General features: G+C 40.3%; 1 protein-coding gene across 1 annotated transcript; it reads right to left on the bottom strand.

Annotated features, from left to right (window-relative positions):
- Nucleotides 1–11521: 11521 nt before the first annotated feature.
- Nucleotides 11522–22971, bottom strand: LOC133130770 (tropomyosin alpha-1 chain). Its single transcript, XM_061245594.1, has 10 exons — nt 22734–22971; nt 21823–21948; nt 17227–17360; nt 16157–16274; nt 15372–15442; nt 14497–14572; nt 13936–13998; nt 13778–13847; nt 12723–12801; nt 11522–11725 (listed from the first exon to the last, which is right to left on the bottom strand). Exons 1-10 carry the CDS (start codon nt 22845–22847, stop codon nt 11722–11724), a joined length of 855 nt encoding a protein of 284 aa, XP_061101578.1. The 5' UTR covers nt 22848–22971; the 3' UTR covers nt 11522–11721.
- Nucleotides 22972–23250: the final 279 nt, after the last annotated feature.

The raw sequence follows: 23250 nt of genomic DNA, 5'->3' as shown, positions 1-23250 counted from the left end.
ACCAGACAAATGCGAATGAAAATAAGAACTTTGTACTAATTCACACCTCCAACAACCATAACTAAGTGATACAAGCCAGACATAGTCCATTATTAATTCAAACTGATATCTCATGATAATACCTCACATCTGCAATTCTCAGTTGTGCTGATAACTGCAGGTGTTACTAAGGCCATTGTGTGTTAAGGCCAATTTGCAGAGGTTGCTAGGGTGGTCATTGACGTTTCCTGAGTACTGAGTCATGCTACTACTGCACAATATATACTGTACCACTAATGAAGAATTAATTCAGATAAGAATGTCTTACAAAGTGTATGGTGACAGCATGACTTACTGCTGCATGTGTTTATTTCTTAAGTTATAATAAAGACTACTGAGAACAACCATAAGCAGATATGTCTTCCCTCGAATCTTGAAAAGTATTTGCCTTTAATGTATATATCAGCTAGAGATAATAAATAACAGTCAAGAATAAGTTATTTGCCCTTTCCTAGACTGAGAATATTTCTCTCACTACTTGAGACTTAAAATAAAAAGAGTGCACAGGTTCTGTTTTTGGGTGCCCTTTTTAAGATTCGGGCGATGAGTCATTCTGCTATGATTATGTAAGGCTGGTATTGTATGACATTAAAAGGGAAGCGGTTGTAATGTGCAACAGCTTTGTATTTAGAATGTGGCTGTGTGCTGAAAACCTGATTTGACTCCAAAGTGTTTGGATTCACAAAATGTGATACAGTAAAAGTAAAAAGAGGTGTTGGCAAAAATTAACTTTCTAATTGAACACTATTGAACTGAACTATTACTTTTCATTAAGAAGCACAGAAAGGACACAATAATTAAAAAAGGCTTCTCAGTAAATCTTGGCTTACAATTTGGCTTGGAGTTCCCAGGCTCTACCTCTACTCAAATTCTAGAAACAAAGCCTCATCATATTTGTTTTATTAGATGGTATGCAAGATTCACACCACAAATTCTCAGTCTCTGTCAAGCTGTCCTGTTCCATAAGTTTCACATACACTCAGTGATCACTTTATTAGGTAGATCTGTACACCAGCTTGTTAATGCAAATATGTAATTAGCCAATAATGTGGCAGCAACTGAATGCATTAAAGCATACAGACGTGGTTAAGAGGTTCAGCTGTTTTTCAGCCCAAATGTCAGAATGTGGAAGAAATGTGATCGAAGTGACTTTGGCCATGGAATAAGTGACACAGCTTAACTGATTATCACCTGAGCATCACTCTAAGTACTATTTCAGTTCAAGCCTCCCAAGCACCAACATCACACAAGCAAACTATAGCAACGCCAGTGACCACTTTGTCACATTTTTTCAAGTTTGAACAAACTCCAATGTGTGAGCGCTTTTGCACAATGTATTTTCAAGATGTTCAAAGGTCATCTACACACCATGTTAATGTAGTTATCATGAGTTCTACTAGAGTCCCTGCCCATGCCCTTTGCAACCACTGCACTATGTCACTGTAGTGTGCTGCAGGGCAGGGGGTGGCCACTGATCAGGAGGTCAACAGACTTTAAAGTGAGGCTTGCATGATAAAAAATATATATATATATATATGTTTAGTGGATGTCCTTATTCAGGGAAATTGAAAAAGATCATCCTTTTAGACAGCAGATATTTAGAGCAGTAATATAAATGAGGTGTACTCGAGGGTGCAACAGCAGCTGTGCTCTTTCTGGGAGTGTTATTCTGCCACCTTCAGAACAACATTACCCATAATGATCACTCACATCATCTGAGGATGCATTAAGGCCCATTAAGCCCAAATATATCATTTTGTATAAACGATGGTGTCTTTGGCTGCAACCTGCCCAGGTGAGAGTGAAGCTCAGGGCGTCCTCTCTCTCTCTCTCTCGCTCTCTCTCTCTCTCTCTCTCTCTTGCTCTCTCTCTCGCTCTCTCTCTCTCTCTCTGGGGTGTTCTGCTGATGTCAGCCTCCCTGTTCTCCCCTGTGCCTGTCCTCATCCTGCAGCAATGACCATGCAATCAAGCAGTCATAGAAGAGTTAAATGCAGTAGCTCTGTGCTAGAAATGTGTGCATGTAAATAATATAATCTTCATACTTTCATACCAACTAAATGTATACACATACAAATATTTGTGGCTGATTTAATTAAATGTACACTTTCTTCAGTTGTTAAAGATTAGTGTGTCTGTAGAGCTCTCAAACTTATTTCCTGAGAGGTAACAATGTAATATCTATAGCAGTTACAATTCTACTGATGATATCATCCGGCCTAATGTGAAAATAATTATCACAATTAAAAAGAGATTTGACTTTAGGACATTAGTGGGTCTTGGACATGGATACTTTGTTACCAGCAGGTGGTGCTGTAGGATGCTAACACTGCATTTAATGACTGTAGTGTCAGTGAGAACCTTTAACAGCACAGTCCTGACCAGTCAGCCCAACAGCACATGAACCCAAGAGCAGTATATGTGACTTTGCTGTACTTTGCTTACAATTTGTTTCTGTGCAGTGCATGAGCTCACTAATCAACACACATTAGATACATTCTTTAGGATATTAACTTACTGTTCACGTTTTTGATAACACAGGACAAACATTTTTAGACAGGTTATTACTATGCCGCATCTGATAAGTTGTGCACTCAAAACACATTTTTAAAATGATATTTACTTTGTTATATGAAGGACTTTGGCAGCTATCATCAGTATCAGTGGTGTGTACAGAGTGGCACCCATTCCCAAGTATGTAATTAAGCATCTATTGGTTTTTCAGTGCTTATTATATATACTATAATTCTGATTTCTCATAGCTGATAACCGTGAGTCACCAGCAACATGAGCAGTACAGCAAAATGCTCAAACATGAGAGCTGTTGAATGTGACGCCCGGAACATCAGATCCTCCAGGAAGCCAGCCCCAACCAACCCCACTGTGTGTGAAAGCCACATCCTCCCTGCTTCAGAAGAAAAGACAACACAATTAGATGATCCTTTATACTCAGGTTACACTGAGACTGCATCGGAGAGAAAACTAAATCTGTCATCACATACCACATGACTGCTGACTGCAACAGAGAGAAACTCATTCCAACTTCTGCTTACAGTGCATTATGCAGACGCTTCTGTAAATCAAATGCCAATTAAAGCCTTAAAAAAGTTCATGAGATATATATAGAAAGCCACCCACCAGAGAACTTAGTCACTCCAGTTTCTTAGTGGTAGAATGAACTCCACAGCCTGGCCACTAGAACCAGCTCCCTGTCAATACTTAAAAGTCCCTTTGCTTTTTACCATAGACACCGTACTTTCAGACACAACAGTATAATTTGTTGACTTATGCATTTCATGTTAAACATCCTCATAGAAAAAAGGCCTAATTATGTAATATGTGGACAGCTTTGTGGATGCATGTTTCTTTATGGCCATATCTCATGCTACATTTGGCAACTGGGAAGACATTTATGTTGGTAGTTCCACCTGTCGAACAGTGTGAGATGCATATGGGGTGCACACAGAATGTCTCTTTCAGAAATGTCTCTTTCCCTTTATGCAGGTCTTAGGCTGGCAAATATAATATTGTTTTTATTTTTATATATTTTTGAAAATGAATCCCCAACACTGGTTAAACACCTTCATCACTGCAGCTGTACATGAAGAACATAGCTTTCTTTGTACCTTACGAGCTTGCTGCATCTACCCTAGGCATTTCACTGGAATCTCCTTCTAGATCTTGGCAGATAATTTAAATTAAAAAGCATAATTATTTGCAATAACCATCACCATTATCAATGAGATCTCCCCACATTTCTGGGATTCTTCTGTTTTCATCATTATTTAATATCATGAGGAAACTAGCCAAGGCAGGATATGCCAAAAAAAACAAAATGAAAAAACATTTTGAGGAATACTAACACTAGCACCAAAATGCCAAGGCTAATAATTAGTTGTATATTATGTAATGTTCACCAATATGCTTATATGGTCTATAACATTATATAGTATTTGTACAGGTGACCTGTGACCTCCTGGGACGGCCACGTTTCAACTGAAAGTGGCTTTACATAGCCACGTTAAGCATGTTAACCTTAATCATGGTGTCATGGTTAAGTGCATTAAGGTCACCCATTCTGGTCATGTAATCATCCCTATGAGCAGATACACAATGCTTACACAATCCTTTGCTTTCCCTAACTTCCAGACACAAACTTGGTTCCCAGGTTAGTATAGAACTTGAGAAGAAAGCAATTATCTGACCTTCCTCAATAGTAACAATAAAAATAACAACAATAATAATAAATATAATGCATATTGTGTGCATTGTCTTTTGGTTGTATTTATCTGAAGTGGAACTGCATTGATTTTTGTACATAATGTAGAGTTGCAACTTAAGGTTAAGATGGAGCGTTAGAGCAGTGGCTCCAAACTTTAAGCTTTCTCTCACTCTGTGTTTTATCTTCCAGAGCTGAGGGCTGCTTGAATGTGCTGCTTGAATGTTTACATGACAGCTGAGTGAGTCCAGTCAACGCCACTGAGAAACTCCAGTACTGCGCTCTCTGGTTTACATTTTCAGAGATTGTTGCTGTCAACACAACCAAAAATTGTGATAAGCTTCTCAGTCCACCTCCAAGCTAATCTTCACCTTGACCCAGCCTGCCATATGTAACAGACCAAGATCCCTTGCACCACTGATATATTGCTTTCAGTACTGGCCTTAAATACGATGAATACATGAAGTCATACTCGACATACACCACTTCCTGTCCACCCAGGAAGCAGCTTCCAGAGAGACAGGAAGTCTGTGCACAGATGTTGAAGATGTTGTTTATATGACTAATAATGTGCAGCTAGCATTGGCCTAAGAAAATAGGCCAGAACCAACCTTGATTTTCAACAAAATGGGTTGCCCAAAGGAAAAAAGTGCAATATTGATAAATATTCGATTATAGTTTAAGATTTACTGCAATCTACAAAAATCTAAATAAAATACTGAGGAAAAAGGTATCCACAATAGGGTCCCTCAAGGCATGATTACCATTCTGAGAGCTTACCCTTTCAGGGAAGGGGCTGTTGTGTGATCCTCAATCTGCAGCAATATGTTGGCAACATTGTGTTGAGGATTGTTCCAGCCACTGGAAGTGATCTCATCATGGTCAATGTCAAAGCAATGTCATTCCCTCTAGCACACACCACATACATGATATGTCCTGTTCAACCTCTTACGTCCCTGTGCGGGTGAGGTTATTTTTTTTCCTGGGTGCAATTTTCAATCAGTATGGTAACAGGAGATACCATTCGAAAGCATTAAAACTCAAGATTTTATCTGTATAACATATTTTAAAATGCCATTGCACTTCAGCGACAAGATGTTCAGTGTTGTGACTTGACTTCAGTGTGTTTCTAAGTGGACCAGCCACAGCTACAATAAGCTGTATCCAGTCAAAAACAGAAAATCTTTTCAGTGGGAAGAAAAGCTTCAGAAGACCTAGTCAAAAGGGTTCAAGAATAGCAACCATTTTATGAAAATTTTAAGCTTGTGTCAAGAAAAGGGACGTTACTTAAGGGGTTAATTAAAAGTAAAATATACAAATTGAGGCTAACCATTCCTAAAAAATGTACTCAATTATCTGCAGGTTATCGCATATACAGAGTCCTATTTTGTACGCAAAGACTATAATACATTTCCAGGCCATACTTCACACAGGGCTATTCAACGCCTGCTGATTGTCCAGATTAGAAATCAGGGAATGGAAATGCCTATTGTTGTACTGGAAGAATATTTAATATACATAAATAAATCTTGTTATCCGTTCTTATTTATAAACAGTTATCAGTTATGATTGATGCTCTGATTTGCACTTTATTGTATGCCCCTCTGGATCAGAGCGTCTGCCAAATGACTAATATAATGTCATGTGTAAAATTCAATCTTTTTGCAAATGTTTTACAAATATTAGGCCAGCTTGAATATTATAGCTAGCAAGTCAAGGCCTGGTCTAGTAATTGAATCATGCCATGGACCACATTCAACAGCAAGGTTTAAACAAACAAAACACTACTTGCGGACAAGCTATAGTAAAAGACGACATAATTACAATTACATATGTGGGATATATTTAGGGTAATTCAAATTTTTTAGCAGTAAGTGTGGCTCATGTGAAGTTTATGTGAGAAGCAGCAAATGTTACCCTAACCACCATAAAAAGGTTTTGTACAATTGCATTGGATGTACATGGTAATACACCACAATCCTGTCATTAGACACACCTACACGGCTTGGTAAAAATTTTCCTGAACTTAATTGCTAACCAAGTGCATATTACCTATGGTAAAGGATAATTCAATTCTGATCAAATTGACGTCATTTCTGGGATGGAAGGAATAAAGTTTATAATTTCAACAACACCCAAATAATTAAAAGAATGCTGCACTTAATTTAAAGAGGGCACACAAATATTACACCATTTATGAAATCTCAAAACATTGTGGTTTTATTTAAATTTATGAACTTTGTACATTTCACATATAGCAAACATTTAAAATGTGTAACAAAAAAAAAGAAAAGAAGGAAGTCCTTCAAACTGCAGGGTTAAAAGTGTGGGAGAACACGGAACATTCTGAACGTTAATGCTGCCGTACATTTTGGAATGGTTTGTTTTTTAAAGTAAAAATAAATACTACTGACTGTTGATGAATCCTCTTACAACCATTAGAGAATAATGGCGCAGTTACTAAAATAGAAATTACAATATAAACAAAACTACCTATGAATAAACTTTTGAAATTATTCCACTCAATTGTCACCTCCACAGTAGCATGTGTGTATGTATGACCTTGGCAATTCTATGCAATGCACACAGACTTGAGGACATTATATTTATACAAAAGTACAAAGTATAAGAAGGAATACATCTGTTCAACAAAACCTTGTGGTTACTCAGGATTTGGCCCAATTAATAATGCATGTGCATAATAGAATCTACAAGTGCAATATTTGTTTTTCAAGGGAGGCTTATTATTGAAACTGGGATGTATGATAATCATCACCTTTAATAGAGGAAGGGAGAGGAAAAGTTAGATTTTTGGCAATCATCATATTTATCAAAAAAATTATAATAATTATTTGATTACAAAATGCAGACATCATTAAAATGATCAGGTTGTTGGAATGCTAGTGTTTCTCCTATTTGGCTTGTCCAATCCCTCTGGCTTGGTTCTGCACTGTGCCTCACTGAAAGCACGTCAGTGAGCATGCAAAGCTTCTGGTTACTCTTTTTCCACCAGAGGGGTGAAAGAGGGAGAAGTGGAGGGGAAGGGGGCCAGGGGAATCATGGTAAGCATGGTGCAAGTAAAACCAACAAAAATGACCTAAGTTTGGAGAAGGAAACCCAGATTTTCACATATTATTTAATTCCAATAGAGTCTGATCCAACATCTGATGCAGGTCCCCGTTTTCTTCTTTAGCATTTGAAAGTTTCTCTGTTAGAACACCAAATAAAATGGATTAAATTCATCTTGTGATGCAGTCAATAGCATACAGCAACATTTACTTGATTACTTTCTCCAATTCAAGAGAATTTTACAATAGAAACTGAATGGCAAACCAATAAAGCCATTACTTTGCAGCAACATTGCATTCATACCATCTGATTGGATGTACCATTACAAAAATATACGTTCATATTATACACAGTACACAGTGAGCATTCACTTTAGTTAGTAGCCATCTGAAAAATACAATACACACATATTATACTATGGTATAAACAAAGTACATTCCTGGCATGCATTAAAAATTAGGATAAAGATATGCATATGATATACAGCATATACTATTTTGCAATACGGGTCAGTATTAGGAATGTTAATTTCAGTCATTGTACACTATGTGACAAATTAAGGCATCACTCTTGAATGACAGTTTGGTTAGTCTTCCTTTGATCTCCTGAATATATTTTTGGTCTCATCCAAGACAGAACGATATACTACATATTTCTTACACACATCTGTAGCCACAGTGCATAAGGAAGAGTAAATATTCAGGTTATAAAAGTACAACCCAGATAACAGTAAGATACTTTTTAATCTCCGATCAAAGCCAGTCTTAGTTCGTTAGAAAGAAGGCGATTTTTCACAAGTTGCTGGTAGAGTGGATCTGGACAGCAGGTTAAAGACAGGGACCGGGACAGAGACAGAGAAAAGAAGAGAAATCACACAAGTGTTAGTTCAGAAAAACAGATCAAGCCAAATGTAGCAAGGAGTTTAGGGGATTACAGAAAGCCACTCAATGAAAGCCCACACCTGCTCATACTCTACCTTTAATTAAAGGATGGGTCAGTGATGTAGACAAAGAATGCCATGTGACAATGGAAGTAATGCAATGTCTCTGAACCCTTTACAGGGGTTTTGGGTTTCATTTGCCACTCCTGCATTGGGAGATCTGCGGGGTGGCAGCAAATTTGCATTTTTTTTTTTTTTTTTTTTTTTTTTTCCCACAGTAGCTAGTTGTTCACACAACCACCACCAGGTGGCAAATGTGAGCACTCTAATTCATTGCTGTCTGAAATACTTGCAATGTTCCAACAGCAGGGGGGAGCAGTGTCATATTTCCAATATAAGCGTAAGTTAAAACAGTGATTGCTATTCCATTGTATACAGACATCGAACAGTTAATATGAAGTCATTCAGTTGATTACATTCAACAGTTACTTGCCAAATATACGCTCTGTTTGACTATGTACGATAATTTTCTTTAAAAAATTATCATATGGTGGTTGAAGTATGGTGGTTGCCAGTTGTCTTTAGGCAACAATAAAATAAATGCGCATAATTATTTTAGTATTCAGTCATTTAAATGTATTTTAAAACTTAATTCTCTAAGCCTAAACTGTCAATTAGCTATGACGTGCCACCACTTTCATGTAGGCCAGCGACACACTGTTGGTCACGGGTTATAGGGGAGGGATAAGGGGCGTGGTTATCCTCGTGAGACGTACTACAAGGAAAAAATTCCCAACCGGTTGAAAATAGGACGATAAATTTAAAACGCTTACTTCTCCAAATGAAAGAACAGACATATTTAACACTTTCATCGTGTTTCTTCAAAGCCCTCTTGTGCAAATTGCATATAAAAACCTAGAAAGTGTAAACAACCACCATGTTACTCCTTTAAAAACCACGTATACAGCTATGATAATTTAATATTTGGCAATGCTGGTTACTCATCACTCCCTCCAAAGTGATACATCTGTGCAAAAAGACAGAGTCAGAGGGGAGAGCACCTTCCAGTAGTGTCATGTTTGAATACTTGCTTCTTTAACTTTTGAATGAGGCTATTCACCAAAAGCCTACTTAGGCTACATGTTATTCATTCCAGCGGATATCTCTGCATTTTTCCACCGGCTGTGGTCATTGTTCCAATGGTTACCAGTATGAAAGGCATCACTTAAGCCACAGATCGAAGGGCCAAGATGGAGCCAAGTAAGGTCTTTTATGCACCTGAAGTCCCATCAGGCTATTCCTCAGAAGAACGATAACCTCAACTCCAATCCATTAACACTTCTACATAGCACTGACCAGTCTATGAACTAGCACTTACTCCAAAGGGTAGGGTGCTGCACATTGAAAAAACCAAAACCTCTAACAACTGGATTCATTGAGTTCACTTAGGCCTCAATGTTCTATGACAGAGGTGGGCAATACCGGTCCTGAAGGGCTGGTGAATAGGCGGGTTTTTGTTTCCACCAATGGCTACCATAACCTCGTTAAATGAGCTAATGGCCTGTAACACCAGTTCACTCAAGTTAAAATGGGAACCTAAGGACAGTCTTTGGCTGTCTTTCATGCTTTATCAGGCGCTGTAAACATTATGGCTCATTAAGAAATGAGGCAAGAAGGTGCTATGGAAAAATAGAAACTGATATAGCCCTTGTTGCCCACCTGTTCTATGACATGAGGACTTTTGATGCATCACCAAAATTTACAACTTTCACAAGGCACAATTTTAATAACTTGGCATGAAAAAGCCACAAACTGGCTAGATAACATTATTTCAGAAAGACAAATGGTCATCAAAACTGGACAATATTATCGACTCCTGACTGATTCCTGAAACCATCCTATTAAGGGGCAAACAATGTTTACTGCACAATTGAGGTGGTGAAGCCCATGCTTCTTCTGTCCATTGGTGTGTGTGTGTTTGTGTGTGTGTGTGTGTGTGTGTGTGTGTGTGTGTGTGTGTGTGTGAGAGGTAACAAGACTCCCAGCTTTTTAGTGGTCAAAATGACCAGATTTTCATGCCATCACATTATGTATACTAATGATTCTAAATGGAGCACACAATATCTTAAAAATATGTCTTCTACCTATACGTGACATTACTACATAACAGAGAATCGCATGACTTCAAACCATTTGTAGTGTGTTTGGGTGTGATGAGGATGCAATAGGAGATCAAACACTGACACAATACAGATCTCCTAAACCCAGGCTGGAAGGGCCACAACTCTAACTTTAAACCATTAACGATCTCACACCTAGTTCATCTCAGACAATGAAATGAATAAGGTGGCTAGGTAAGTTAAACAACCCTGCAGACATTGCAGCCCTCTAGAACTAGGGTTGAGTAGCAAACCGCTAAATAGAGTAGTGCACTTTAGGGTTGATATGTAAGAAAGGGGGGACAGAATCAGTCATTCAATATGGAAGGAATATCTACAGTATTCAATAGTCTGAATTTGGAATAACCCAATTTTGTTTGTAACATGCAGTCATAGAACATCATTGAATACTAAGAAGTGATTGAAATGCATTGTGTTTGATACCTGTTACCAAAAGTCTGAAAGCTAACACTTATTCAGCTGCTTGCTGGCAGATTAATGTTTGCCTCAGAATACTGCTCTCATAATGAGGTGCAACAGATAGCTGTGACCATTGTCAATATACTGTAACATGAAGTACTCCATGCTTTTTTGGAGAACTAAGGGCACCATTAGGTAAAAATGAAATCCGCCAGGAAGATTCTAATATCAACTTTTCAGATTAGTAGATTCTATGAGGGTCATACATTTCCTCCCGTTCCATACACTGCATGTGGTTAAGTGGCTTTGTTTGCATCTTCTAAAATGCTGCCCCGCTAACTAATCACTGCTGGCCTTTCCTTGCCTGGGCTACTGCTAGATCAGTGGTCACTTCCTCAGAGGATTTGGATAACTATTAAAAACATTTGTAATTCACCTCTTTTACAGAACTCTGGTTCATAATCTCTCTGAAATTACATTAAATAAAGGCACATCTACACACGCACTACTCTCACACGCTTAAGTGACCAGTGAACTACGAAAGCACCTACTCGTGTGACGAATGGTTTCCTCCAAAAAATGAGCATGAGTTTGTGAGCTCCTGGGTTTTATTGAAGCCACTCAAACAATAAATTAAGCACAGAAAAGAAATAAAAAGGGAGGGGGGGAAAAAATAACAATAAACCAACAGACAAAGAAGGAACAGAAGAAATTAAAAGGAGAGAAGTATACCTTACATAGATGGAAGGAAGTTTATTTTACACAGAGCAAAATGTTTGCATGGGTTCTGTACAAGAGATGGGCCGAGCGGCGGTGAAGGGCGTGCTCTGACACAGGAGGCGGTGGAGTGAAGGAAAGGGCGGGAAAGGAAGGGGAAAGGAACTGAGAGAAGGTGCTCAGCCGGCAGGAGGCGTCTCTGATGTGATCTGGGGAACAATTTATCTGTGCGGGAAGAAGCAGGTACAACAGTGTGATGAGGGAGTTAGCAATGAGAAACCGCACCGCAAAGCAGACAGTTCTGCTCATGCCATGCAGGTGAGAAATGGGGGGGGGTGTCTCAGGTGTTGTGAGCAAAAACTCCACAGCATGCATCAAAAATGTTAAAATTTTTGGTGAGTTACAAAGGAACACTTTTTAAAACTGGAATTAAGGCACTACTAAAGGCACTCATTTTTGCCTTCGGGTGGCTTTACAACATAATAGGATCCACTTCAATGAACGTGCACAAAATCAGTCTCTCTTCAGTGCAGAAGTAGACCGTGTTCGTAAGGGACAATAGCTGAAAACCTAGCATAGTTCTCACTGAAATGCGTACAGTTCTAATTCAGTTCAACACCACATCATGCAATGTTTGAGGATTAACCAGACACCTAGTAAACACCATAAAGACTAGAGATTGTGAGTTGAAATATAACACGTATATTCCCCCAAATAAGCAGTACTTTTTCCACTCCAAAAACCATAATTGCAGAAATAAAAAAAATGAATGTCAGTCTGTGATGTTTCCATGTTATACTTATACAGCTCTGACCCTCTGTATAAATGCTGAATGTAAAATCAGCTATTCCACTGCTGCACACTAAAGGGTCCCAGAGACCGTCCTGGTGCCCCAGACTGATGTTAGAAACGCAGTCATTCATAAGGCATTTCTTCACCGCCCGTCAAAATGGCAACAAACCATCACGATCTTGCGTGATGTGACGCCCAGGCCCTGTTACAAATATTTTGAGTATTAATGTCACTAAGGGCGTGTGCCAAAATGAAAAAGGGAGCACTACAGAGCCACAGACTGGGGCGCTTTGATGTCACTGAGAAATGCAGCAGGTGGTTTCTGGGGGAGGGGTACTGCGGGGGACACGAGTGTGAGAAACGCAGGAGAACGAGCTGTCGGGAGAGGGGGAGGGGGTGCAGACGCAGGCAGGCACAGCAGGTGAATTACATGGAAGTCATGTCGTTGAGAGCGTGATCCAGCTCCTCGCTGATGGCCTTGTACTTGAGTTTCTGGGCGTACAGCTCGTCTAAGGGGGGGGTGTGGTGTTGGGGGAGGGGGGGGAGAGGAGGAGCGAGGTGGCCGAGAGAGGGATGGAGGGATTGGAGGGGTGAAGGACAGGACAGTGCATCCAGATGGCCAGCCAATCAGGCCACAGCGAGATGACAGACAGCGCCAAAAGAGAAAGAGAGTGGAAAAAGGAAAAAAGGTTATCAGGGAACAGAACAGAAATGTGATGAGAGCACTCGCTGGTGCCATGTTAAATTCCTCAGGTATGCCAGGGAATGCTGTGCAAGTCACCCTAATTCTACAGCCCCCTTCATACCCATCAGCGAGACGGGTTCACAGCCACCGCAATTAGAGCAACAGCTTCATGAGAAATTCTTTCATTCCTACACACTGTGTACTGTAGCCTACTGTAACTGACTGGAGAAAACATAATTCTCAAAATCCATCTAAAACAACACACAATCTATACTCAATTCCTACCAACTGAACCTAAAAAGTCTGTCCTCTCACTATATTACAAACAACCAGAGGCGTATATTGTTTTTATCCACAAGACAAGGTTCCTAGGTTCCTACTTAACTGTGCCCAGGGTGTGTAAAACCTGCTGGTCACCTCAAAAAGCAGTAGCCTCTTATGCTGTGCGCCTTGTTATGACAAACCAATCTACATTATGTCACATGATTGAATCAACCAAACAAACTCAAGCAACACTAGTAGCTGAACTATAACTTCATGAAATAAGCCCACTAATCCCATTAAGAAAGTCACATAAACATTAAAGGCAACTAACAAGTAGGAAACATAGGTGAGCAGCAATGAAGGGGAAAATAACAAAGAAAGTAGATTGCTGGCTTTATTCTTCTAGGTACTTTCTTAGAAGTACAGTACAGTGGATTTCTCTGGGATTAATGAATGGTGCGTGAAGAGATGCTAACCAGGACAGAAGCCTGGTATGAAAAGCTGGAAAGTGGAATTGACTCAAAAAAAAATCATACCTTCCAGGTCATCAATGGTCTTCTCAAGCTTGGCTACTGATCTCTCAGCGAACTCAGCGCGAGTCTCAGCCTGTGGGGAAGAGGGTAGACTTTTAGCGTCACTCAAACACACACTACGCTGTGAATGAAGGCTGTCCGACGGCAGGGGGGAAACTCGCCTCCTTCAGCTTGTCACTGAGGACCTTGATCTCCTCCTCATACTTGTCTTCCTTCTGTGAGTACTGTGAACAGATAGGGGGACACGTGTCACAGAGCCGCCAAGCCCGCAGCGCACTCACTGCTTCTGAAGCAGAAGCCACAGGGACTCTGAAGAGAAACCCTCAGATCCTGTCTGAATCTACCGACGCAGGTAACGCATTACTCTGACCCTACAGCGGCTCACCACCAATGCACCTATCAAAAACATGTATAGATTTATCCTCAGAATGGTAAACAAGGTCACACCATGCACTACAGTCTTGTAACATTACGAAATATTTGAGGGTTTCTTTTGAAAATATGCCTCAAAATATGCGCTACTTGTTACCTTGGCACTAGGATATGACAAAAGGTGCGCTACAGACATTCAGTAAAGATTACTAAAGTAAATGGAAAGTACAGTACACGTACTCGGTAGGTTCCTTGCTGAACATTCTACAAACGTTTTAGATCTTCCACTCTTGTGGAAGTCTGGGGGTTTCAAAGAGCAGAGCCCAAACTGGACGTGGAGTGGACCTTACCTTCTCAGCCTGGGCCTCCAGTGACTTCAGGTTGTTGGTCACAGTTTTCAACTCTTCCTCAAGCTCAGAGCATTTGCTGGTGTTTTAGACGTGGGCGAAGCACAGAGCGAAGGGGACAGGGTTCAAAGAGGAAGGGAGGGTTTGAACAGACGAGACAAAGGTGGGAAAGGGAAGCAAGACAAGGACAGCGAAAGAGGGCAAAAACAGACAAAACAAAATGAATTCAAATCCAGCGAATAGAAAAACGCGCTCCAAAACAGACAAATGCAGCAGAAGTGGAATGCAGTGATGTACTATGCAGCCTCAGAGACATTTGGGAAACCAGGTCCTCTACAAGTTTTTTAAGGAAGAGCACTACATGGATACAATTCCCTGTCCAATGTCAAACATTCTCAGCTCCTGCTGGGCAAGAGTACATCAAGCAACAAGCAAAAATCAGGTTGTGAACGAGAAAGCAAGAAAAAACAAAGTGCTGCGCTAACCAGAGGATAAGCAGCAGAGATGAGGGTTATTTAGCCCAAGGAAATTTGGAAGTTGACAAAAGCAAAGTTAGTCAGCAGAAATAAAGCTATCAATAAAGTTAGTTTATAAGTACCTGTGAGTTTGTTGCATTTAACGATTTTAACATTTGTTCCCAAACTTTAAGCACTTCTTCAGCTTTCCGTGCCCGTCTGTTAGTGGGTGTGACAAATGCAAGGCCATTCAAAATCACAGGGAAAAAACATGCACTTTTACTGAACATGCAGTGAGCAGGCAGATTACTAATGACAAGCTCAGCTGTCTGATTATGATGGTGGTTGTGGCCTGCCTGGGCAATATAAAAGACGTGCGAGCCGATGGTTGATGCAGGTCCCAGAGTTGGGTAAAGATCTCACCCTTCAGACAGCTCAGCACGTTCCTCTGTACGTTCAAGATCACCCTCAATGATCACCAGCTTACGGGCCACCTGGAGACACAGCAGACACGCATGTTAACACTCTGCCTGAACATGACTATGTGTGTGCATAGAATCATGTGCACAACTGTAATGTGTTATTAGCGGTTGTTAATGTCTACCAAAATTAACATGTACTTGTGAAAATGCCTAAATGCCTAAAAACAAAAGTTAAAGGGGGAGTAGGTAAACAGTAGGATTTGCCACTATCATCTCATTAAGGATTTAAAAAATGGTTTAGTGCATGGGCATGAAGACACTTTATAAGAACTACACAATTTAAAGCAGTAGTTATGGTAAGGGGCTGGGATTGTGGGTCTGTGTGTCCTCTGAATGGAGTTGGGGGCTGGGATTGTGGGTCTGTGTGTCCTCTGAATGGAGCTGGGGTCTGGGATTGTGGGTCTGTGTGTCCTCTGAATGGAGCTGGGGTCTGGGATTGTGGGTCTGTGTGAATGGAGTTGGGGGCTGGGATTGTGGGTCTGTGTGAATGGAGTTGGGGGCTGGGATTCTGGGTCTGTGTGAATGGAGCTGGGGTCTGGGATTGTGGGTCTGTGTGAATGGAGTTGGGGGCTGGGATTGTGGGTCTGTGTGAATGGAGTTGGGGGCTGGGATTCTGGGTCTGTGTGAATGGAGTTGGGGGCTGGGATTCTGGGTCTGTGTGAATGGAGTTGGGGGCTGGGATTGTGGGTCTGTGTGAATGGAGTTGGGGGATTGTGGGAAACTGACCTCTTCATATTTGCGGTCGGCCTCCTCAGCAATATGCTTGGCCTCCTTAAGCTGGATCTCCTGCATCTCCAACTTCTCCTCATCCTTGGACGCCCTGTTCTCAATGACCTTCATGCCTCTGTCAAGGAGAAACATTTGCAGCACATGTCAGTCAACATTCTACACAGCGACAAGATGCCTGCCTGCGCATGTTGTGTGAAAATCTTTCAGCCAAAACATCCATTACCAGTACTCCTTAAGCAAGGAGCCCCCCAACTTTTTCAAAGAGCAAGTATCAAAGGTACATTGCTAGGCTGACTTGTGGCTTGACTAAAACAGTCGGTTAGGATGGCCAATTCAGTGCCCTTCTCAATGGCAGCTGGATGAGTTTGGTTTCTGGGTTCCGCCCAAAAGCCAAATTCAACCCCCCTTTTAAGCTGCACAAACGTATGATTCAAACTGGAATCGAAGGATGAATTTCCATACAAGAAAAAGATTATAGTGTTCTTTTCTTAGACCTAAGACTAGCTGACCTTTGCTAAACTATAAGGTTATAGTAACCAAATAAACAGTGCAGACTGAAATGGACACAGGGATTGGTCCATGTCCATGCACTGGGGTGTGCAACGCAGAGGGACTGTTTCTCGAAGAAACAAAGGCATAAGAACACAGCCTTGTGCTTAGAGAATCACTGCTTATTCACGACCTTGTTGTTTCTGCGAAAACAATCCCCATTTGTTTCATGCCAATAAATGGGATCGCTTGTTGTCACTGATTGAAAGGTGCCCTTTGCATTCTATTGGGAGAGCCTGATAACTTCACGACTGCATTTCAGATGGAGGCCAACTGTCATGTATGGCTCACAAACAGCAGTACAGGAAGACCGTAAGCTGCACTACAACAATGTTCTAAAAGCACGTGAAAGAAAACGGGCTCTGTGGCTAGCTGGTGGAGGAGTACGGAAGTTACCCTCGTGCTTCTAAATGTGAAACAACGCAGGGCCTGCACATGGCAGCCTGGTAGAGGAAGGAGCTCCACCACAGAGCTGCAGCTCAATGGAGGGGGGAGGGGGACTCCACACAGACACACACCTCTCGCTCTCATCTGCAGCCTTCTCAGCCTCCTCCAGCTTCTGCAGGGCAGTGGCCAGACGCTCCTGGGCACGATCCAACTCCTCCTCAACCAGCTGGATGCGTCTGTTCAGGGAAGCTACATCACCCTCAGCCTAGGAGATGGGAGACAGCACGGGGGTCAGTGAGGGAGAAGCACAGGGGACACACACATACGCAGAGAGGACAGGCATGCGCAGGAACCCAAAACAGAAACACAACGCGGTATATATCAGTGCTCCTTTACAGAGTGTACCGGCCAACAGTCTTTATCCCTATACTAGTTTCACTTCTGTGTCTGAGTGTTTGTGTGTGCGTGTGTCTATGTGTGGTCGAAAGTATATTGCAATGACCAAGGCTGAACCAAAGGAAAACTTTGAAGGTCCACACCTTCAAACCAGAACCGCTAATCTCACTTCTGCCCTCAACATTGCAGTTGCAGTATTAAACGAGTCATTAGGTCCAACAATAGCAGGAAACGATAATGCAGTTTACGTTTGCATGTCACATATCGCCACCCAAGTCATGTTACTTCAGTCCCTGGCCCAGTCACTGTCTAGTAGCGTACAGCGACTCAAATTCTCACAGCAACACTAATGGTTTAAAAATGAACCATTTTGGACCTTATATTGGAGACACTGGCAGGCTAACAGGGATTATGCTGGGACAGGGTGCCGCTGGAGGATCTGAAACGCTTTAAGGGTGGATCAAACATAAACAAAATGAGATTAACTTTTATCATCTGACTCTCACAATGTTGTTAATACACTCTCCATGGATGTACAGCAGTTATTGTGGTGGAGTAGTGCACCATAATTTCCAATTATTCAGCTCTTAAGCATTTTCATTCAGTGTGAAACACTGTATTTATTTGAATGGGTTACAGAGGAGATATACTATATATAGAAGCATCTCAATGGGACTCACCTGGCTAAATACAATATTATGGCTTGAGGAATAGAAATTAAGACTGCACAAGTGGTCTAATTCATTTTTTGCCATTTGACAGCTACTGATGACATGTAAAATTAAACCACATGCAATCCATGTGTGGTGGGTTCACTGCAAAACTTCTGCAGTCTAGCATACCATAAAACTACTAGGGAGGAGAGTAGGATGAAGCCTTGTGCATCTTTACCATCTACTACCCACTACTCTGCCTTAATAAAGTTGTGTTTTGATTTTTATAAACCACACAATGTCAGTCGCTTCTGAATTAACGACAATGGACTGTTCTGCTAATTGGGAGTACAAACAGGCATGTACTTCCCGCTTCAGTAAGTGCTAGTTGTTAATCGGAGCAGGCTGGCTGAGCGCAGCTCACACTATAATGCATTGCCTAATTTCTGCCCTTATAAGGGAAGAAAAAAAGTCGAAACCATTTGTAGAAAAGGATGCAGATGACAGACTTGCTCACAGTGGCTTTGCATTCAGTCTGTAGCTCAGTGGTGAAAATTAGTCAGCCCGTTCAACAGTTTTTAGTAACCCTTCCCTGATGCCGAGTGATGTTGATGCTATTGCCAAATCAATACATTTGACAACATATTTTAGACTTGCATATTATGTTTCACAAGATATGCGTGGATAAATCAAATTATGTCCTTTCCGCCTTCACTCAAGGTTAATCAAAGTGTACGTCTAACTCATGATCCAAAAAAAGATGTATTGCCAAACTGCGGCTCGTTAAAAAAAAATACATATATATAAAATAAGCATATTAGCACGTTTCAAATACGGGTCAGTCTATACATGTTCATTATTTAAAATGATCAGAAAGACCTGGAAGTAATTATTTTAGAAATGTACATTTTCTGAAGACAATTAGCTCAATTGGCATGTTTCCCCCCTACCCAAATCGGTCATTTGTTTAACCTATGGCGAATCGTTTACATTCAGCGATTCTCCACCATTGAACAACTATTAACTCCGTTTCAAAGCTATAGCTTATAGCTAGCCAGTCAAAAACAAGCAAGCTAAAACAGCTGGGGCCTCACAGCTCGGAACTAATTAAGTGAACTTACAACACAATAGATCAAACCTATCCAAATTAGCCCACGAAACAAATAATTTACTGATTCGATTTGTAGCTACCATAGCTAGCTACAGTAAATATTAGTGCTGCGAGGCCGTATCGTTAGCCTACATAATCAAGTTTAGCCTGGGTACCTGGGAAATTCAGCTATATTGCTGCACAACATCAATCATTTCCATCCATCATCTTCGCGTCTCACACATGCGGATGCCAACTAACACTCAGCGTTATTTTTACTAGAACATAGGTTTAATTAAAGAAATTATGGCTATTTCAGTCGATACATTTTCCGTATGTTACTGTTAACAAAGTCTTACTGATTCTCTTGTTTTTCTTTCCAAATCCAGTTCTTTCTGCAGTCTCTCAGCTTTTTCTTCAGCACCGTCAGCCTGCTCTTGCAGGGACTTTATTTTCCTTTTAACACCCTCCAGTGATGTTAATCCTGCCATTTTTTTTTATTAAAGAATGCACCTAACGTATTTATGACTTTCTTGAAAGTTAGCACGGCGCGTATCAAAAACCCGTGGATTGTGCAAGTAGAAACTACGTTAGCTGCTCCGTTCTTTGCTAGAGTGGAGACGCGCAGCAACGTCTGCGCTAAATACCGGAAGTAACCTTGTTTTCATAGCCAAGCCCCAGGCGAGCACACATACAATGACAATGGAAATTGAATTCATGACATTTCTGCAGTTGCAGAATCATTGATAAATGCATAATAAGGAAAGGTGTTTGCTAGAGAATGTAAATTGACATTATAATTGGCGTGCCTAACTATTAACATTCCAATAGCACATTCATACACTAGCTGCGTTAGCAATGAGCTCCCTCTGCTGGTACAAATTATTGTTCACTCATCAGAGATAATTTGCGAGCCACATTAAATAATATATAAATTACAACTAGCAAATTTTCCTTTAATTTATTGGACAAGAAGGACTGCATCCAGTCTACAACATGGGTGTTTAAAAAAAAGAATCCTCAGACCTTTACTCGCTGTAATGTAATTCTCAAGTTTATATTATAGTACATAGCCTATAATTTATAGTGCGTGAAAAAAACGAGAAAACGAGAACCTTAAATAATTTAACTATACACATATCTATACGATTTTCTTTTTGAAAAAAAAAAAAAAAAAAATTGTTATGAAACTTTCCAAAATAATGAACTGTAAAACTAAGGGAAACATTAGCAATAATAATTGTAGCACTGGTATAATATAAATTATTTATTGATAAGTAAGTATTAATTAAGTATTAAAGTATAATGAATTATTAATAAAATAAATATCCAATATAAATGTGCACATTGTGAGAGTATAATAATTGCCCCAATAACTTTCCAACTTATCTGCTACCGAACGTTAAAGCTTAAATTAAATTGCTTATGTTGAACATTTGCAAATAGTTCACATAGTTTTCCTTTTATGGCGCACCCTGCAAAAAAACGTCCATTTCATTCGCCAGAACCCCCAAATAAACGTATATTGGGCTCACAACACGGTCAGGTGAATGTATCCAATCCTTGAATAAGCTATAGACACACATTTTATATGCAAATATTGTGGTAGTTTATTATAGCTTACTATGTCCGCCTACATTCATTCATGAAGATTCAGTAAAACCTTTTCTCTGGTTTGGTTTGATTGTGACATTGTGGGCTGGTTCCCCCAGACAAATATTAAGCCTAGTCCAAGACTAAGTTTCCTTTGAAGTTAATTCTCCATTGGAGAAATGTTTGCAGTCCAAGAGTAGGGTAAAGTATTGTCTAGGAAAACACATCACAATATGTGTAAAAAAACATGATGAACGCTGTTAAAGTGCAATGAATAATTTATGCAAAAGTTAATCTGAAGTAATACACTGACATTTTAAACGACCACCCCTTTTAACTCAGGGGGACAGCCAAAGTGGGTGAGTTCTAACCTGACCATATAAAGCACTGAGCTATATTTAACCATCCGCTTGCTCTTCTGTGAAGACTGCACATTTAGCAGGTTTGTTTTCATACTTGATTCTCCATTTTCAAGATTGCTAGTGTATTTTTTCAGCTGATACGTGCTTGTATGTAGATGATGTAATATTGGAATACTGAATCTATTACTAATCTGGTCTATTGACTGGGTAAACCCACATCCGAATAAAAACATCTTTAAATTGAATGTGTTCATGTTTTTTCATGTGTTGTAACAAATACATGAGATATATAAAATGACAGTTCATTTAAAATGTCCATTGTAAACTGAAAAAAAAAAAACAAAGGCTAAATAATTCTTTTTTTGATTCAACTGTGTATTATAACAGCATTCATACTGCCAAGCAATATGGAAAGTAGGGTGGGGCACAGGTATAGCTCCACCTGGATTAGCCAAAGCAAGTTGGGTATAAACAATTGAAATTGGGTTAAACCAGGTTGCAATAAGAAACTTAGGTATATGACATAGTCTACACACTGTCATTTTACATGTTTACGGTAATACGTCTGAAGAAAGACTGTGGAGAAGCAGAGAAATGCAGGAATGGTGCGTTTTTGGGACCTTCGTTACTTACATCGGCGGCTTTCTTTTCAGCCAGTTCCAATTTCTCCTGGGCATCCTTAAGAGCCTCGGAGTACTTGTCCAACTCATCCTCAGTTGACTTCAGTTTCTTCTGCAGTGCTACCAGATCATCCTCGAGCTTTTAGAGGTTCGATTGAAGGGTGTGCAGCGGGAAACAGAGAGCGTGAACGCGCACAGGGAGCGCGGAGGCACGGACAGACAGGGACAGGGAGAGAGAGATAGAAGTTAGGGAAAGTTTTGGAAGCAGGCAAAATACCTTTGTGGCGAGCTCTTCCGCACTGAGCAGCTTCTCTTCAGCGCCTTGGAACTCCTCAATCACTTTATCTCTTTCGTCTTCGGTAAGACGCAATTTCTTTTCCAATTGATTTATATCATCCTCTAACTATACATGCATATAAACAAGAATTTTGCTTTTAAAAACATGCAAGATTAATATTTGAAACAATTATTATTTTTACATTGAAATGTGTTATTTCATTATATTTAAATAAAAATGCAACATGGCTCCTGTCTGTGTTAGACATTTATATATATATATATATATATATATATATATATATATATATATATATATATATATATATATATATATATATATCCACAAAAAATACAGTGAAGCATGCACTATACGAAGTACCAATTACTCAAAGGAGCCACCTTTCTGTAACAGTTTTTGACGATGCAAAGGTAAAAAAAATCTTATCTGGTGCAGATTCTTAAAAAGAAAGTATTCCCAACACGACAATATAGCGGTTTTTCTTTCATGCTCCTTATTTCGTCTTCTGTAAATTCTCTATTAATCCACACCGAAGAGGCGATCCAGTAAACTTGGGCTCACGAGGCCACTCGGTATTCGTGCTTTCTAATCGATTAATTTGATTTCCCCAATAAAACAATGCAGACCTGTTTGCTTCTCTCCTCAGCTGCCTTCTTGTCTCCCTCAGCCTGTTCAGCTCTGTCCAAGGCATTCTCCTTGTCGAGCTTGAGCATCTGCATCTTCTTCTTGATGGCATCCATGGCTGATTATTGTTTGGGCGGCTGCACCGAGTGTTCCAAAAGAAGTTTAAGAGGTAGGTCGGAGAGAGACTGAGAGCGTCTGTGCCGGTCTGAACGCAAAGCTGGAGTGCGAGCTCTTTCGGACTGTACCCTGTCAAATATGTACTTTGGAGAGGGGGTGATCGGATTCTTTTGGTCATACAATACTTTTTTGGAAACGGCCCCCCCTGCTTCCCTCCCCGTGCCCTGTCTTTTTTATGGATCTGTTTGGCGATTCGCTGTTCCCAGACATTTGACCATTGATATGACTATATATGGGATCTGATGGGGGAGAGGACACCCCTTTCCCCTCCAAGACGCCTGTTCCTATTTCTAACACTGTAAAAGTTAAACCGCAAGGAATAGGCTACGTTGCGCATGGAGA

This window comes from Conger conger, chromosome 6 (genome assembly GCF_963514075.1).
Source record: "Conger conger chromosome 6, fConCon1.1, whole genome shotgun sequence".
In the NCBI taxonomy this organism is placed as follows: domain Eukaryota; kingdom Metazoa; phylum Chordata; class Actinopteri; order Anguilliformes; family Congridae; genus Conger; species Conger conger.
Note: the sequence above shows the minus strand (reverse complement) of the source record. Positions and strands in the feature narration are given on the sequence as shown.

Bases quoted from the DNA above. Each gene is read 5' to 3' on its own strand.
- LOC133130770 (XM_061245594.1), bottom strand. From the start codon at position 22,847: ATGGATGCCATCAAGAAGAAGATGCAGATGCTCAAGCTCGACAAGGAG. The intron at 21,949-22,733 runs GTCTGCATTGTT...AACCTCTAAAAG, and splicing joins CTGAGGAGAGAAGCAAACAG to CTCGAGGATGATCTGGTAGC. The intron at 13,999-14,496 runs GTAAGGTCCACT...ATCTGTTCACAG, and splicing joins TGGAGGCCCAGGCTGAGAAG to TACTCACAGAAGGAAGACAA.